This window comes from Protopterus annectens, chromosome 8.part0 (genome assembly GCF_019279795.1).
Source record: "Protopterus annectens isolate FY-2018-M chromosome 8.part0, PAN1.0, whole genome shotgun sequence".
NCBI lineage: Eukaryota > Metazoa > Chordata > Ceratodontiformes > Protopteridae > Protopterus > Protopterus annectens.
This window is the reverse complement of record NC_056741.1, coordinates 1,839,054,951-1,839,074,496: the sequence shown is the minus strand read 5'-3', so window position 1 is coordinate 1,839,074,496 and position 19,546 is coordinate 1,839,054,951. Positions and strand designations below refer to the sequence as shown.

Below are 19,546 nucleotides of genomic sequence, written 5' to 3'. Positions count from 1 at the left end.
ACACTTTTCAACTATCCAGTGAAATTATCTGAAGTGTGCAAAGATTCTCTCCTCTGGTGGGTTCACTCCCTGGAGGTTCTTAAAGGACTCCCCTCTATTCTTCCTCCTCTAAACGCCACATTGACCATGAATGGGCTCCCAGGTAAGGTGGGGGAGGACCTTTCCTAGGTTGGATGGTCCAAGGCACGTGGACGTCGCAGGAAACCAACCTGCATATCAGTGTCTTGGATGAGAGCAGTCTTTTTAGCAGTGCAGGCACTTCACAGCATCCTTCGTCTAGGTCCAGTTGCAGTACAAATGGACAATGTTGGTAGTTTGGTACATCAACAAGCAAGGGAGTACCAGATCCTACCACCTGAGCCAAGAAGCAATGAGAGTGTGGCAGTGGGTGATTTCTGCCAACCATTTTATGATTGCAACGCACATTCCGGGGAGCGCAACATTTGGATGTTCTTAGTAGAGTTGTAGTGATGCTGCACAAGTGGTCTCTGAACCACTCAGTGGCGAATATGGTCTTCTGCAAATGGTGTCCACCTTGCTATGATCTGTTCTCCTTTCCTACCAAGAGGTGCATCAGGTTCTTCACCGCTTTGATTCCCCCTCAAGGACAGTCACCCAGGGATGTTCTGGTCCATGCTTGGCCTTCCGGATTACCTTTTGCCTTTCCCCCTCTCCCCTTAATCCTCAAGTTTCTTCAGAAAGCCTCCAGGTTGAAGTGCAAAGTGATCCTCCTTGCCCCTTTTTGGCCTTGGCAAATCTGGTTCACCTTTCTTTTATCTCTTCTAGTTTGTCTTCTATGGGTGCTCAAACCACGTCCAGATCTACTATCCCATCCATCAGGGCAAATATTTTCCAATCTCCCAGTTCTGAAACTAGCTGCATGGTTTCTCCAGTTCAAATGATGGCTAAATCTGCCACGCTTTCATCCCCAGTCTGTAACATTATGATCTCCTCCCATAAATCTTCCACAAGAAGAATTTACAAGAGCAAATGGAAGAGATTTTCTATTTGGGCTGAACAGCAGAATTTAGATCCATTTACTGCCAGCACTCCTAGATTTTCTTGCTTATACTTTCAATGAGGGGGGCAGTCATTCCACTGTAAAAGTACAGGTGGCAGCCACTTAGAATTTGCCATTTAGAATTTGCATGCAAGAAAAAATGCATCTTTAGCCTCAAAGTTGTGCAAGGCTTTTCTTAGAGGCACTTCTTTGCCCTCTTGTCAAAGAGCCAACACCCCTTGGGATCTAACTACTATTTTGCAGGCTGTGGTTATTCCTCCCTCTGAACTTTCAGCCAAGTAGACTTAAAATTTTTATCTTGGAAGACTATTTTTCTGGTGGCTATCACTTGCAAGATGAGTTAATTGCAAGCCCTGCCCTCTAAATACCCTTACTTCATTTTTTCACAAAGAGTGACTTTATATTCTGTTCATCTTTTCTTCCCAAAGTTGCAATTGAGAACAATATAAACCAATTTATCAATCTACTGGTCTTTAGGGAATTTCCAAAACAAAGGAGAATGCATACTTCACCTGTTAGATGTTCACAGATAGTTGCATTTTTATCTTGACAGACCAAAATCTTTCAGAAAATCTGACCAGGTTTTCATATCTTTTTTGGATGCAAAAAACGGCAAACCAGTTACAAAGACCACCTTAGCTAAGTGGTTAAGGGACTGCATTTTATTTGTTTATGAATGTAAAGGTGTTCTTTACCTTGGCGAAAAAGTTCACTCTACTAGATTTATGGCAACTTCTCAAGCCTTTTGGGCCAAAGTTTCAACTGATAATTGTTCAGCTACTTCCTGGTCTAATTCTCACACCTTTTATTTCCCACTACAAACTGGGCATAGTGTCCAGAAGTAGAGCTGCTTTGCAGTGCTCCGGAACATCCTTCCCTGAAGGCCACCCAAGGTTTCATTGTAGCGGCGGGCTCTGTCCCACAGTTTGAGGAAGAATGAGAGGATATACTTACCATAATGTTCCATCTGTGTTGCCTTTATCAACCTTCCCTCCCTCCTTCCCCCTGTCCCTTTGGGTATGACTTGATATGTGTTTATAGGAACCTCTGTTCCTTGTTGAGCCCCTCTTCTTTTTCTGTTTGTTGGTAGCTGTCAGAATTAGTTGTACTTTGCCTGTATGGTTTATTGTTGGCAAACATGGTAGCAGCAAACTGGATCTGTGGTAACCAGGGGGGGGAATGAGGAATTATGGGTAGGGGTGGAGCTCGAGCTTCGGAGCCTAAGCTTTTGAAAAGCAGCCGAGTCTGATCTGAGGTCTTATCTGAAACCCACAGGTTGAGGAAGTATGCGAAAGACAACACCGATGGATCTTTAAGTGCATAACGTTTTTCTTATTCTGGCTTTTGTGGTTATAGTACAGATTGGCTGAGACTGTTTAACTTGTACGATTTTTCTGCAGATATATTACTTAAGTGGTTAGTGCTACTGTGTTGCAGTGCTTGGTTCTGTAGGTCGCTGCTAGGGTGCCTCATGTGAATTCTGCAAATCCTTCCCATCTCCGTGTGGGTGTTCATCAAGCTGTGGTGTCCTTTCATGTTCTAAAGATGTGTATCTGGGGAATTGGCAGTACTCGTGAATTAATTACCCATGCATGTGATTGGTTTGTGTTCTCTTGTGTTGTGTCAGGGTGCGTGCATCATTGGATGCATTCCCCCAAAAAGGGAAGGCATCACTGATCAGTATTAGCAAAAAACTACGGGCACTCATAAAATTGTCTAAGGCCAGCTTCGAGAGAAAAATTGCATAGGACACTAAGGATAATCACAAGGCTTTCTTTAGTTATGTTAGGAACCTGTGTGGTAATTCCCAGATATGCTCAGAATTAGTCCAAAATGACAAAAAAATACACTGAACCCACAGACATTGCCAACATCCTAGCTGACAGGTTCAGTGCAAACTTCTCTCCCCCCCACCCCACCAAAAGGGCAAATATCTATCCCAGCAGAGTGCTGCGCCACCCTGACATCTCAGATGCTCAGGTAAGAGCCGCCCTCTCCAAAGCAAAAAAAACAGCATCAATAGGACCAGACGGTGTCCCGGGCTGCGTCCTACATGAACTCCAAGAGCTAATCCCAAACATAAAACTACTGTTCAGTCTTAGCCTTACTACAGGATATGTGCCCAAAGAGTGGCGTACGGCAACAGTGGTCCCTCTCCATAAAGGTGGTGCCTCAACGGATCCTGGAAACTATCACCCCATAAGCCTGACTAGCTTGGTCTGCAAAGCTATGGAAAGGATCATCATGGACCTCATAAATAAAGATATTGGGGACCTACAGACACTGGATCCTACCCAGTTCGGCTTTAAGGGCAGATCCTGCCTTTTAAACCTGATCGATTTCTTTGAAACAGTCACCAAGGCGATTGACGAGGGGAAGGGGGTCCACACAGCCTACCTGGACCTCGCAAAAGCATTCGATACAATATCCCATTCGGGCATTATAGATAAGCTCACCAGCTTAAATATAAACCCCTATGTCACTAGATGGATTGCAAACTGGCTCAAGGACAGAACCCACATGGTTAGAATTGCTGGAGCCATGTCAGATCCAAACTAGTTACAAGTAGTGTCCCACAAGGCTCAGTCCTGGGACCTCTCTTGTTCGGTATATATTTTTCGGAGGTACAGGCCAACACGGAAGGACTGTGGCTGACCAAGTTCGCAGATGACTGCAAACTGGGTGCCATAATCAACTCTCCAGCCGACACAAGCATCCTCCAAAAGGGCCTCATAGAAACAGACAACTGGTGCCAGAACCATGGCCTCAAGCTAAATGCGAAAAAGTGTATAGTCATCCCCTTTGGCAAAAACAAAGTGCCCACAAATTACCACATAGGTGGTAATCCATTAAATACAGAAGAAGTAATTGGGGACCTGGGGACCCAAGTTGATAGCAATCTCTCATTTGACAACCATGTGGCCAAAGTGGTTATAAAAACATTTTATATAGCCCACCTAATCATGAAGGGATTCACATCTAGATCAGGGAGGTCATTGTGCCTCTTTACTCATCCCTCATCAGGCCCATAATTGAGTACAATGCCCCTTTTGGGATGTACCTTACCAGACACCTGCAGCAACTGGAAAGACCCCAAAAGTACCTCACCAAGAGGATCAAAGGGCTCAAACAGATGCCATATGCTGCCCAGTTAAAGAAACTCCAGCTCTACTCAGTGGCATACCGCCTGTTCAGAGGCAATCTGTGCCTGACGTGTAAAGCCATGTCCAACCTGGAATTAATGGACATGCTGCACCTCAGAAAATCCAAATCCCATCGAGCTACTCGCTCGAGAGACTTGAACCTCAGCACTGAAATAAATAGGACATGCTGGAGGGACAGATTCATAACCCAGAGGCTCCCTTCACTCTGGAATAAAATCCCAGTCCAGGTTAGGCAGAGTCCCTCATTGACTCTCTTCAAGAGGAATCTTGATGAGTGGATGGGAGATCGTAGGTTTACCCCAGGTATCACTTCTGTGTCACTGTTAGACAGAGGCACAGTATACTAACCTCGAAAAAGGGCATGGCAAAATAAATTTAAAATGGGTGGCGAAAGCCAAACACATTCTGGCTAGGCTTATAAATGCCCTAGGGCAGATAGCCTAGTATGAACCTATGAACCTATGTGTGCTACAGTTTTGTGTGGGTTAGTAGGGGGAGCAATTGTGCAGATGTTCCAATTATGTAAGCTTTCTGATTCAGAGACACGTAGATGAATCACTTCAGGATTAATTCTGAAGTAGGAGTTTAGTTTTACTAGTATTTATAAAGTCTGAGTTTGTTGCTTCTTCTTTCATGTTTTTAGCAATGTTTTGGTAGGTTTGTGAAATAATGAGATGGATGTACTGCTTTGTCACATATTTATACATTTTTTCTTTCAGTACTGCTTTGTCACATATTTATACATTTTTTCTTTCAGTTTTTATAAAGGGAGTTTTTGTAGTCATGTAAAGTACTATCACATTACTCTGATTCTCACCCTTGAGTGTTTTGTTTTCTTTTATTTCAGTTTTTGTAAGGGATTTTGCTGTGTTATCTAAAGTAGTGAAATAGAGGTATGACTGTGCTGTGATTTTCGCATTCTGATTATATCATTGTCTCTTGCTTCATTTTTCATAATGGAGTTTTGCAAAGTATGTAAAGTAGTGAAACAGAATTATTGGTATGCTGTCATCCTCCGTGCACCGGGTCTCCTGAAAGTGCCGATTTACGTGGATCTTTGCAACAGCCAGTACACGAGAGTTTTGCAGTGGACCTTGAAATGGAGCATACAAGAGTGGTCCTTGTTGGCAGATCCCAGAGTTGTGTCTTAGTTCATCATGATCCTTAGGCTTGCAAACTGCATTTAAAATGGAGGCTTAACTCACCAAGCCTAACTCTTGTCAGACCATTCATAGTACCACTTTTCTGGGGGTGGTTACCTAAGCTTTTTCTGCACTAAGTTTTGGGTGGGGGACATTGTCAGGACCAGTCTGTCCAAGGTGTATGATCACAGACAAACGGCAGTCTACAGATTAATGCATTGGAGATGAGGGCAGTCTTTCTTGTTCTGCAGGCATTTTGGGACATCCTGCCCCAGGGTGATATAGCCAGCCATCCTGACAGCATGACTGTGTTTTGTTTTTAAAAAGAAGGGTCAGAACTCATCCCTACTATCTGTGTGGGAGCATTGGGGATATGGTAAAGCCCTGTATCATCAGGGCAGTTTCTTGACTGTAAATAGAAATGAAAAGGATGATCCAAAGCCAGTAGTAAGATAAAGGCACTATCTTTTTTTAATGGTGAGTGCTTTCGCAGCCTGAACAGCTGCTTCATCAGACAATCAAACAATCTAGTTTACACATATTTAAAGTAAAAACAGCCAATAAGAACATCATCTCAATTACACATGTAAATCTTCATTTAAAAACACAGAACAGTAGAATACGTTATACTTCATCTGTGTATTCCTTTACTGTGCAGCACCGGTTTTATAGATATTGTATCATTAATTCCCTTCCCCCAAGTGGCTCTCATTCTGATGATTCACTCTAATTCCACTTGCTCAGTCTGATTCCTTATGCCCCCCCTTTTTTTACTAAAAAACACTTCCACTACCAAAAATGTAAGTGTGCGTATGGTTAAACATAGCTACATGCTTAGCTAGTGCATTAGAGTCTATATTTCTTGAAATATCGTACAAATGATTGCACCCATATTGCTGGGAAAACCAAATCTCTAGTACACAGCCACAAACATTGCTTACTTTTGCCTCACAAGTGGTCTCACAGTTGCAGGGGCTTTCTCCCTTCACTGGGCAAAGCCTTGCTTCTGTGTTTTTGCATCAAGTACAGCAACTACTTTCCCCATTTCCCTCTCATTGGGTAACATCTCTGGGATTCTGTCATCCAGAAATGGCCCTCTGGTCTGCTCTATACTTTCCTGTCAGTCTTAGTCTGAAGTTCATATCGAAGGCCAGACAGATCAAGTCCAAATTCATTCTCCTAGCTCCCTTTTGACCTTGACAGATGTGGTTTCTTCTCAGGCCTCATGCTGATGAGGAACCTTGTATGCCTAATCTGAAGTGCTGCAGAATCCACCTGACCCACCCGACCTGTAAGCCTCACCCAGACTCAGTCCCTCTAACTCTATGGGTATTTGAATTCTAGTAATGGCCAGGGACATTTTGCACCCCACCAAGCTAGTGCAGATATTCACATTTGCTCATTCATTAGCCTGTTTGCAAGTAAGACCTTTGGCCACCACTATAAGATTTTGAGTTGCAGACATTGTGTCAGTTCTCTGTACCTAATTTTCCACCGAGTATGTATCGGTATATGCTAACGTATCATTTATGCCTAAGGTAGAAACCGAGACAAACCTCCATTGTTCTGTCAACCTACATGATCTTTCATAATTACCATTTTATTTGTTGTATTGTATGTATATCCGCAAACATTTTTATGGCCAGGACCAGATGCTTAAAGAAAGATGCAATAAAAAAGGGTTCTAATGTTTCTAAAATGGCTTTTTGTAAACTCTTGACCAATGGCATTAAATCCTGTTGTAAGAAACACTGAACATTTTCCTTCTGTGCTCACTCAGCAAGGGCAGTGAGTACCTGTCAGGCACTTTTTTTAAAATGCCTCTTTAGATGAAATTTGTTTAACAGCTGTATGAACTTCACATACAAATTGTAGTCTGTTGCTACAGTATTCAGTGATGTCTGGGTCTAGGCCTTTCTTTAGGGCCACAGTTCTTACTCGTATATTCCTTTGATATTGACCATCCAGGAGCATGAGCGACCTCTTCATACCACATACACATGTGTACTTGGTGTAATTTAAGATCTGAATGAATAGGACCGTTGCCTTAAATGTACTGTCCACTCCCTCCTGGCTCGTTTGTGGGAGTGGTTTAGAAGTCTGTATTCTGAGAGTTTCTGCTCCACCTTAGTGCAACATGACTGAGATCTGAACAGTGAGATGGCAGGTTAAGAAATTTTCAGAGGCAAGTAAGAAAGGAGCTTTTGCTTTGTAGACTGGGACTGTTTGTAAGAATTACTGCAGCAGTGATCTATCCAAACATCATTATGGTAAGTTACATACACAACTTTTTCATTTCCATCCCTGACTGCTGAACAGCTTTATCTATGCCCTTCCCCCATTATCTGATTTTTCTGTTGATTTAGCTCTAGATTAAATGTAAATAAGTTCAGTTTTGGGTATATAATTTTATTTTACGCATGTGGTATTCTTCATTAAGCAATGTTTTTAATGCATCTTATTTTAATCAGCCCAATAGATGTATGCATTTTTGGGAATAGTCATTTTGTAGTTTACTTCTGTTATATTTGTGTTTCTACTTTTATGTGTTTGTGGGGGCATTTCTACATGGATCCCCTTTCTAAATGGGCTGTGTCGAGTAGGAAGTAAGCCCAGTCTGCAAACATAATTAAATAAGAATTGTTTATGTATTGTCTGTAGTCAAATGCAAGTAGTCCATAATGTTTTTTTTTTTTTTTTTTTAATTATGTTCACTGTAGTTTGATGTGTGGGTTGGGTAGATTTGTATGGCTGTGTGTGTGTGTGTGTGTGTGTGTGTGTGTGTGTGTGTGTGTGTGTGTTTTTCTCCAATTATGTAAAACCGTATTTGAAAGTGGTATTATAATTTGCTTTACAGATTCATGCAAATTGCCGTATTCGGAGAGTTTATTTCTCTGACCGACTGTACTCTGAAGATGAACTTCCAGCAGAATTTAAATTATATCTCCCAGTACAGAACAAAGCTAAGGTAAGGCCTCAGTAGGTTGTAGGATTTCATGCGATACAGTTATAACTAGGACTTTTTCGTATGGTATGGCATAGCATGATATGGGATGTGGTATGGTATGGTATGTTATGGCATGGTACTGTATGGTATGAAATGGTCGACAGGGGTACAGGAAAATAATTTTCTTGGGTGGTGAGAGCCAGGGTATCTTTTTGGCTAGGCTCATATATAGGCCCTAGGGCATATAGCCTTGTACCTACCTTTTGGTATTAGGCAAGTATAGCCTTTAGTGTGCATGTTCCTTTTTCTTGGCATTAGCAACTGAATGGAAGAGTTTTAGGATAAGTATCTTGTAGCAGAGCCAGGTGTTTAGTGCTGTACTGTTAGCTTCAGAATAAAACATCAACAGTGCGAAGGTAGCCAGACTTTAGAACTGATAACGAATCATGGTTGCCTTTAAAACATTCCTTCAGTATACCTTGGGGACAACACATGACATTAGAGGAGTAGTAGAGCTCTCTGTTTGAGCCAAGCTGAGTCTAAAACAAGTGCTTGTGTATATGAAAAAGGCTTAATGTTACAGTTCAACAGGGACCCCTTCAATAAGCGTAACACTTCATTCTGCTGATAGTATCTGCATTTTTTCTTTTTTTGCTGTTGATTGGGGGAATTTGGTAACACTTAAATAAAAGTCTCTTACCTTCTTGCAGTTTTAGTAGAATATTGGATTCAAAGTTATATGCAGATTCTTCACATCTACACATTGCCTGTCAAAAGCAGCAGTTATGCAGTTGACTGGCTTTAGAATTACCTGTAGAAGGAATGCCTAGCCCACCATTTCTCAGACTTTTTCATGGTGACCTTTCCTTAAACCACAGAAAAGACCTCTAGTGACTACTAGATAAAATACTCTAAACTTCCCCTGTGATAGTAGGCCACCCACCACCCAATCCCTTAAAAAAAAAAAAAAAAAAAAACACGTGATTTTTTTTTCATTTACTTTTCTTCACAGTCAGATACACATATTGTTTGGGTTTTATCTTAATCTGATTCCCCCATAAAGCAAAACTTTATACTTAATTGCAAGCTACATTGTTTTCAGACTTGCTCGGGCTAACCCGTAAAATTGACCCAGGTCTTTGGCCCCATTGTTTGATTTATGGACTGGAGATTTTGTCATTAAGGACCATGAATGTGTTGTTTATCTTGGGCAATGCATCCACTGTGTGGATGGCCTTGAATTAATAAATGGTGGAATTTATAACTCAAGATATTTTATTTATTTATTTATTTTTTTTTTTTTTTTTTTTTTTTTTTTTTCATTTGGTAAACATGTCCATTTTCATGGAGGGCCGGGGAGAAAAGCTCCACGATAAGCAAAAGCAAATAAATATGAATATAATGATACAATATGTTTAATTTAGGTATTTTACACAACACAAGGAGACATTTTAGAATATTTCTACTCATTGCTCAAGATCTGTAAAGAAAATATACAAAAAAGAACACAATATACAAAACGCATAGTATAACAGACTTTTTCCTTTTTTATTTATTTCCATTCTTTATTTAACTCTGAAACAAAAGACCATTGTGCATGGGTTGTCTCTGCATTTGCCATGTATACTCATTTTGAGCGGTAACTGTAACGTAAGGAGAATGGTTTGTCTTCGCCACTGTAATCTGTATGTTGGTATCCCTATGTTCCATGCATTAATACCCTCAGTGTCCTCTGGTTCTCATTAAAGCAAATACAATATATAATGACCTGCTTGATTTCCCCCCAATTCAAGTCTAAGTGGAATACGCAATCATCCATGGCATTTTTGCTCCATCACCCCCACCCTAATTTTTGGCTATCTAGCCTGCATTACAAAAATGCAGTTGTCAGTTTTTTGAATTTTTTCCAGTCAAACTGTATAATCGTTTATGACTGATACTGCCAGCTGGCAAGTTTTCTTAGCATAGGCTTTCATGCAAGTGACCCCCCCCACCACCACCACCACCATATACCCTTCTCCTAACAGAGTTACTGAGTCTGTTAACTTGTATGCCATAAAGGCTGCATTGTGTTTGATAGTCCATTGTCTTTCAACCTACTTAGTGCAACACCCGTATATTACATTTTTCCTGTAGAGCCAGCCAGCTGCGGTTACTGTCCCTGGGATTCAGTAACGTCTGCACTAAGTGTACATCGTGTGCACTGTTCTGAGTGAACAGACACACACAGGCATAACTCACACCTTCTTCCTCCTAATTTTAGTTTTCCTACTGATTTTCTTGCAGCTTTAAATATTGACCGGGATTCATAAAGGTTACCACAAAGTGTAGACTATATACTTAGTTTAATCTTTCTGAGTGACTAGAAAGCACAAAAAATGTGGTAGGAATGTTCTTGAATACATGCAGTGTACCCTTAGTATAGGCTTTATCGAATTTGGCCTTTTGTTTTTTTTTTTTTTTTTGTAATACCTCCAAAGTTTACTGAATTTTGAATGAGTATGTTTTCTGATCATTTTGAAAGAGTAATTTTTATTGTCTTGGTTCTTAGTGACTGTAAGATGTTTTATAACATTGTTTCTTTTATCAACTAAACTACCAAATCGTAGGTATAACTCCAGTTTTATGAATGCATTTAAGATGTCTCTAGTTCCTTGAATTGGCTATTTATTATATTCTCTAAATGTTCTAACATGGCCCCTCACCTGTATACAGGTATATCTAGAACTCCAGTCTATTTGCACTTGATTATAAATGCAGAAAAATGCATTATTAGGTATGCAGCCCTTCACTTCAGAACATTTCAGTGGAGTGGGAGTGCTTGCTTGTCCCACTGCCCATTAATAAGTCTATCTGTTAAGGTAGCCCCTTTTATGGTTAGAAAGGCATCTGTGATCATTAAAAGGGATTGAAGATACAGGAGGAGGATACTCAGGAGCAATTGTTAATATGCACAGGAATGTACCTGTTCATTGCTATAGGTCCATAGCTTTACAGGTTGCTGTTAGTTAATAGCCCACTTATGTGTTTTGAAGCCTAACAACTGAATTCCCACTGTTACACCCATCTGGTTACTACCCCTACCCATATGCAATAAAGGCAAAGGTGACTAGTCTTGAGATAAGTTGCCGTTTCTTTATATATTTGTCTATCAGAATTGAAGATGGGGATGTGCTTTGCTTCATAAAAAGTGCAACTTTGTCCCAGAAATGGGGAATTCTTTGGGAGAGAGATTTCACAGCAGCAAGTCTGGTTTATATTCCAGTTAAGATTTAGGTCCCTTGATCTTGTTTGTGTTACCAGTTTTGCAGATATGTAAGTCGTGTGCTTAGGTCATTTACGTCTTTGCAGGACAGACATGGAGAAACAGGAGTGCTTTTGGACACCTTAGGTAACATAAGAGTTTTTTTAATGAAGAATCGCTAGAGATTTTCAAGTTTGGTAATGTGTTTGGGTAGTTATATACAAAAGATCACCTTGTAAAATAGTACAGGCCCTGTTGACTGATAAGATAGGGAATGATGACCTCTTTGACTGATAAGATAGGGAATGATGACCTCTTTGACCTCTTAACGCTGCCTTTTGTAATCAGTAGGGCAAGGTAAAAGGCTTTCCCTAATGATGGTGGATATATGGTGGTTAAAGTAGAGTTTTGCACCTAAATGCCTAGGTCTGTAATGATAGTGTTTGTTTTAAGAGAGGTGCCGTTTATGTAGAAGGTGTGTGAGACCTTCCTGTTTCCCAGATTGTACAGTGCTACAGTTAGCATTCAGCAGTAGAGTGTGATCCTGATGCTGCAAGGTGCCCATGTTTGGACCAGTTGGAACCTCCAGATATCCTCAGGGAGTTTGCAGTTGACCATTAATTTGGTCAGCCAGAGGCTTTTAATGTTAGATTTGATATGGAAGTGTAGATACCAATGGTCGCAAAACAGAGCCTTGTGGTACAGCTCTTGGAGGATAACATGCTGTTGACAAGTGGTGTCTGTCAGTGAGCGGTTTATCCGTCTGGTGCATTGCAAAGATTTAAATTGAGTTTGACCTGTTCGTTGATGCCAGAGTATGGTGTGTCAGAATCCATGGCTAAATAAAGTAGAGCTTTGTGTATGGAGTCAACTTTATCTACCGATTCTGTTTCGTTTTCAAAGAAGTTATCTAGGCTTAATAGGCATTATCTACCTATTACAAAGCCAAATTTGATTTAGGTATTCTAGTTTTATTAAGATACAGCTCATGACGATTTATGGGTGCTGTGAATGGGGGTTCTGTTAATCATCAGGGGGTATTTATTTAATTATTTGTTTATTTATTTTAAACTGATGTTAGGATGTGAAGTAGTTTGAGGTCACTGGCCTGGTTGATGGATGTTGGTATTTCAGATAAAGATGCATGCCTTCACCAGCTTTACTGCTAGCTACATCTGAAGATCTAAATGAATGGTAGGTAGAGAAGTCAGGTAAGGAGTGCTGTCACTGATCTGGAGTCATATTTCAGTGACAGCGCAAACACCCCTGTTTTACAGAATTAAAATGCACTAAGATTTGGAAGATTAGCATTTGTATCTACTAGGTCTTTGGCCTGATTAGGCAGACATTGCCAAAAAATGCACTGTGGGGGAAGAGAAAGTTGCTAGTATGCGAAAGCTATGAAGGGATACTTGTAAGCCATCCATGGTAAAATAGGCAAGGCCATCTACCATATCCTTCCAGTCTGACACACATTGGTCCCACTCAGACTGACACCACTAACTAATTTTATTATGGCATCATTCAATTTCTTAGTTAGGGTGATAACAATGGTGCTGAGAGAGGCGAGTTTCTAGCAAATTGGCATGTACTATTAAGAGATTATGGAGCGTGGCAGTGTTTTTCTTGAAGATAGACGCAAAAGTTGGAGATCATATTCAAGTTGAGAAAGGAGAATTCCTTTGCCAGTGGCTGCTGTAGCTGGTTGGGATACAAAAGGGGAGATCTTTTGGGCCCAGAAGGTGAGGGAGTTTATTATACCCCCTTCAAGGGGAAATGATAAACAAGAGAAAGAAGCAGTTTAATGTAATAAAGAAATGGCAATTGTGCTTACATATCTTGTTTTTTTTAGGTTCAAATGGAGTCTGCCTTGAATAGAGCTATTCTCATAGTTATCCTGGGTGCAGCTTTACTAATAAGGAACTCCACACTTTATAAATCGAATAAAGTTACACATTCAAATGTGAATTATTTTACTGGCCAGTCAGAGTTGCATTTAGAATCCCTATAGCTAATGCTTAAAGAATGACTTATTTCTGTTGTGATGATTGTGTAACAAATGCCAGCACAGTTCAATCGGCAGGTAGAAATTCTTAACTGGGACAGCCATAATGTGTTTACTGTCATGATCATGTTCATTTATTTGTAAATGGGGCGTGTGGTTGCTCATAAAAGGGCAGCACATAAAAGGTGAGAAGCAACAGATGTTCGGTAGAGCTTTCCTGGTATCTTGCCAAAGTAGAGATGTTTTGTCTGTTGTGCCAGTGACACTGTTAGTTGCTTCCTCGTAAGAGGTAGCACACTTTTCTTTGTTGCAGAAGGCAGTGGGTTCTATTACCGCCAGGTTAGATAAGTTAGTGACACTGCAGTGGAGAGGTGCTGCTGTTTTGAGTATGCTGTCCTTTGGATAAGATGTTAAACTGGACCCCATTTGCTTGAGTTGGTGGTAGCTTAGGTGGATGTAAAAGATCTAACAGAGCACAAATAGAAAAGAGAAGAGGTTCATTCATTATTTATTTAATTATATTGATTAATTTTCAAACTTTAAACTTCAAAACTTGCTATTTTATATCGATGCCCACTCCTTTTTCCATAACCGTAATCTATTTTTTTTTTGTATAAGTGACAATACCCATTTTCCATTACACATAATTTCATTAGCTCTTTCATTCCATATTACCTAAATTATGTAAAACACTTAATGTAAATCTACCTTCACATTTTTACCTATATTTTCATAATGCCCATATTCAACCATGTCCATTTTTATATCTTTCATAATTTTTTACATTTTCAGATAAAAATTTTTGTAAATAATTTATTCCACTAATTTTAACTCTCACATTTTAAGAAACGTGTTCTGTTTGCAAGTATAAGCATATTCTTTCATTTTTCTTTTTATAAAGCATATTTGCCTTAACAGGTAATTTCTTTATCTGCAACCTCCACAAAAAATCTTGACATTCAGCATAATATTTACACCACGTGTCTTGATCTGTGCTTCTAAGACATTTTCCCATGGATTTGTACAATATTATTTCATCATGATATGATACCATGCCTTTCTGTCTTCAGCTTCACCAGTTATTTTCCACGTTCTTAACTTTTGTTGATACGTTATCTGTTTTTTCATTTAAATATTCTTTTGTTTTTATTTCTTACATTTCTCCAAAGTTCCTTATACTTGTACTTGTGTATAATTGTCACTAGTTTCTCATTATTTTCACTTAGCCATTCAGTACCTTATATAAGTTTAATGAATCTGCATACAGTACACTATTGGATCTATCCTACTTAATCCTTCATTTTCCTTTTCCATATATGAAACGCCCCTTTTAACATTATTTAGTCTTGATCCCCATACAAAGGAAAACATTTTTAATAGTTCATCTTATCCTAGGAATTATAACAGCACTTGACAAATATACTTTCTTTCCTAATAACACTGAATTAGTCAAATTTACTTTTTCTTGTACATTGATATGTACTTTTTCCATAATGTGCAAATGTCTTATTTTTGTCAGTATTAGTTCCTATCCTTTCTCATGGTCTTCTTTATCAAACTTTATCCCTAAAACAGATAATTTGATGTCAATTTTCATTCGTTCCTTAATGTATGAGCTCAGATCCGACTGCCGTTACTTCAGCTGTTGGAGACCAACAAACTCTCAAGCTCCTTTCTTACCCACAATGCACCATGTCTAACTTCCTTCCGATGTTTGCCATTTTCACAACAAGACATGTTGACAACTGTTCTTGAGCATTCATATTACGATAAGTGTTTTTTTCCTTAAAATGTTATCCTTAATCGGTATCTGTTAGTAAACCTATCTGTAATAACTTGGTACTTTCTGTCAAGTGTTTTTAATGCTCCATCTTTATTATCTATAAATACACATGCGAGTGTATTATCGCTACCGTTGTTGGTAGACCTTTCCTAGCCCTGTATATCTCTTTCGGTTACAGGTGTTATACTTTCCTCTTTCTAATTTAAAAAGAATAAAAAACAAATTTTTTCTGCTGGACTTTTTCTCTGCCCTTTCCTCTCTCTAGTGGCAGTGTTTAGTTGGTTCCTGTCTGAATAGATATCTTGGATAACCAAGAACAAAATAAATAAAACAAACTGCTGCCAAGCTAGCCCAGCTCTCTCCTCCGACACAGAGAAACACCTCAAAAGTCCGAGTCAAATGGAGAAACTCATGAAGAATAAACACAACCAAATGGTTTAACTCACTGAAGCAGGTCGCAGAAACTCCCAAAGGATAAACAAGCAAGATGCCAATGAACGATAAACTGCAATTTTATTAAGCACAGCAATTCTGCTTTTCGTCGGCGCCCTGCACCAACTTCTTCAGATTTAAAAAAACATTGCGCGCTTATGCGCTTCCACTTTTAAAACCATTGCAAGTAGCAAAAAAATTAAACACACGCCCCCAAGTTGTTACCTTAAAGAAAAAACTACATTCTAATAAGAACGCCAATAATAGATCTTGTCCCATTGAATTCATAACTAAAACTAGCTGATATAAAAATGGTGCCCGTATATAGGCAACTGCATAAAAAAGAAACTAAGGCAAATACCAGCATTTCGATAGCCTTACTTTTAAACATTATACAATGTTAAAACTATGCAATATTAAAAAATATGCAAGGCTAAAAAATATAATGTTAAGGAATACAATATTCAAAAGACATTCATTCCCTCTCTATATGTGTGGCATGTAATACAATATATATATATATATATATATATATATATATACACACAACGCCAGGACCAACTACGTCAGCTGGTCAAACACCCATAACGTGCCCACCAGTTAACCCTACCTTTCCAGACTCCTCAACTTGAGGGCACAGCTAATAGATAACATACTATTAAGGCCGGGATAATGATAGGCTTCCAGTCTCAACTGCCACAATAGCTCCTTCATTTCTAATTTCAGGTATTCGATCCTCCCCCCAATTGTCATGGCTTAAATGGTCAATAACCATAAAGATGAAGCCATGACCAGGATTGTCATAGACATGTTTTGCAAGGGCATTGTCCTGTTTAAACTTCTTAATGGCGTACAAGTGTTCATACATGCGCTCATTCAATCTCCTGTCCGTCTTGCCTATGTAAAATGTTGGACATGACGAACAAGAAGCATGATAAACCACATGTGTACAGGCACAGTTGTATCTCCCTTTAATAAGGTACTTTCTGTCCCTAATCATAAAAAATGTGCCCGATTTCACATGTCTACAATATTTGCACATATTACACTTGTACATGCCAGATCTAGGAATTATATTGCTGCCTTTCCTCTCCATCATATTTTTAATATTAAGACCCCTCCTGAATGTAATCTTTGGGGTCAACCCCAAATTAGCGGGACCTGTTAATTCAAATGGCAACAAACCCCAATTTTTCTGGATGATAGACGCTATAGCTCTGGCATCCAAACTGAAGGTGGTGATAAAACTACAATGATATACACCTCTAAGTGGACCGTCGCCCATGGGGTTACTAGTCTCTGAACCGGAGTAACCCAGTATGGGTTGAAAATAACCCTTTTCCCTTTTAGACTTAACTTCTAGGCACAAGTCCACTACAAGGTCCTCTGGATAACCCCTGCACAAAAACAAATTCAAAATGACCTGGCACTCTTCCTGGAAATCACTATCCCTAGAGACCATTCTAGCCGCCCTCACAAATTGGCCTTTGACTATAGATCTCTTCTGATAGGCCGGGTGTTCACTGTTGAAATGTAAGTAAGAACTGGAAAAGGTGGGCTTACGATGAATTCTACCTACAAACTGGCTCTGATTGCTTTCCTTAAATAGTTCCACATCCAAATAGGCTATCCTGTTTGTGGCAAAAGTAGAAGTGAATTTTAAAAAATCTGTGGAATTGTTGAACATCTCTACCAACTCATTGGCCACTGCAGAGTCGCCCTTTAGTATGATAAAGATGTCATCCAAAAAGCAAGTATATAAGAAGACTTTATAATATGATCGTGTTGGAAAACACAAATTCCTTCTCCCAATGGGCCAATACCAAGTTGGCCACACTGGCCCCACAGGGAGAGCCCATGGGAACACCAACCAACTGGTGGAACCATTTGTTGTTGAAGGAAAAGTAATTACATGTTAAGATTATGTCCAACAGATCTTTAACCATGGAAGTCTCCCTTGCTGGTGCTTGTTTAGTAGACCTCTCCAACTCAATCCACTCTACTGCTACATCATGGGGAATGGACGAATACAGGTCAGTGACGTCAACCGTCAGAAAATGGCAGTCGGAACTGCACGGAGTGACTTTGACCTTCCCCCCAAAAAAAAAAGACCAAGCATCCTTAGAAATGTACGTTTCACTAGCTACATATTTCTTGAGGATGTGGTCTACAACTTTGGCTGCTGCATAGGTTACACTCCCTCTAGCACTGACCAACTGGCACATAGGAGGTTCTCAAATGTTCTTGTGGATTTTCGGGTTCCCAAACAACACAGGTATTCGTGGTGTTGGACAAGAAATAAAATTGAAAACTTCCTGATCAATGGACCCATTAATGAACATATCTTCATAATAGGGACCGAACCCTGGCCACATTACCATTCAACTCGTTCTTGGACACCACTTGATAAGTTCCAGAAGACAATATTGCTAGCATTCTGTTGTAATCGTCTATATCCATAGCAACCAAACCACCACCCTTGTCTGGTTGCATAAGTCTCACCGGGGAGGAACACATTTCATTGAAATACACCCTTTCCTCTTTAGTGATGTTAAAATGCTTTACAGATTTGGACCGTGAAAGATGACGAATATCCCAATCACACATTTGTTCAAATACCCCCAAAATGGGGGGTAAGGGTGGATTTGTATGTGCTAGGTACATGGAAAGGGGTCTGATGATGGTCATGGTCCCCCATTAACAAATTTAAATTAAATTTCATAACAAAACGTTTGAGATCCAAAATAGATCTAGCCACACAGGCTCTCCTTGATGGAACATAGGGAATACCTTTGGCAAGAAAATCGACCAATAACTGGGGGAACTTGAAATGAGAAAAATTGTAAATGTGAAAATCCCTTCCCGAATTGGATATAACTTCCAGTGAATTCAGCTCTAAGCCAGGGAATCCTATTCCAATCACATTTGGTTCCTCCTGGTCTTGTATCTGAATCTGATCTTCCGAATCGAAGACTGATGGGGAGAGGAGGTTGATTCCCGAAAATTTGCCGCATCCGTACCAGGAATTGGGCTCACTGAGTTGACAATCGGGGCTGACGAGTCTCGTTTCCCTTCAGAGTTGGCAGAATCGACTCTCCTGCCACCGGCCCCTTCCTCTGGCACTTGGCTACTTGATGGAAATCCAGAATTGATAGGACCATTCAAGTAGCCAGGGGCGCCACCATCTCGCCCCTTGAAATTGCCTTGTGATTTGGGTGGTTTTGGGTAAGCGACCCCGTCCTTATATGCCTTGATATCTCTATGTAGTTTTTTAATCTTAGTTGAGGTGATTTTGGATATGTACTCATCTATGCTAGTATATATCCTCTCATAATCATATTTATATCTAACAAACTTGACATCCGACTTGATCACCTCATCTAAGTCTGCAATTTCTTTTGTTAATGTTGAAATTGAGCTTATCAGTATTCATTATCAAGAAGCAATCAGTTCAGACCCATGTCTGTCGAACATGGCGAGGAGGTCCGAATGGAACTTGGAACCTTCCTCTAAACCCGTAGAGTACTGCCATGAATGCAGACCCTTGGGTACTATCTTCACACACTGGCACTCTCCAAAATACGATGCCTCCAATTGTAGCTTTCTGAGCTTAACTAATTTTTGATCAAAGGCATTGAGTTTAAAGGAAAGATTGTTGCCTTCAGTTGTATTGGATACTGATCCACCCGGTTCGTGGCAAATAGACAACTGGAACGGTCTTTTTTGGGGAAGGTCAAAGTCACTCCGTGCAGTTCCGACTGCCATTTTCTGACGGTTGACGTCATTGACCTGTATTCGTCCATTCCTC

General features: G+C 39.9%; 1 protein-coding gene across 3 annotated transcripts in view; it reads left to right on the top strand.

The window, feature by feature from the left end:
* The window catches only part of CFAP20 (cilia and flagella associated protein 20), a 476,007-nt gene that overhangs the window by 298,794 nt on the left and 157,667 nt on the right, over positions 1–19,546 (top strand). For all 3 annotated transcript variants that reach the window (XM_044081330.1, XM_044081331.1, XM_044081329.1), the window contains exon 6: positions 8,185–8,295. In XM_044081330.1, the coding sequence (XP_043937265.1) occupies positions 8,185–8,295 (111 nt within the window). The remainder of the gene's footprint in view (positions 1–8,184; positions 8,296–19,546) is intronic.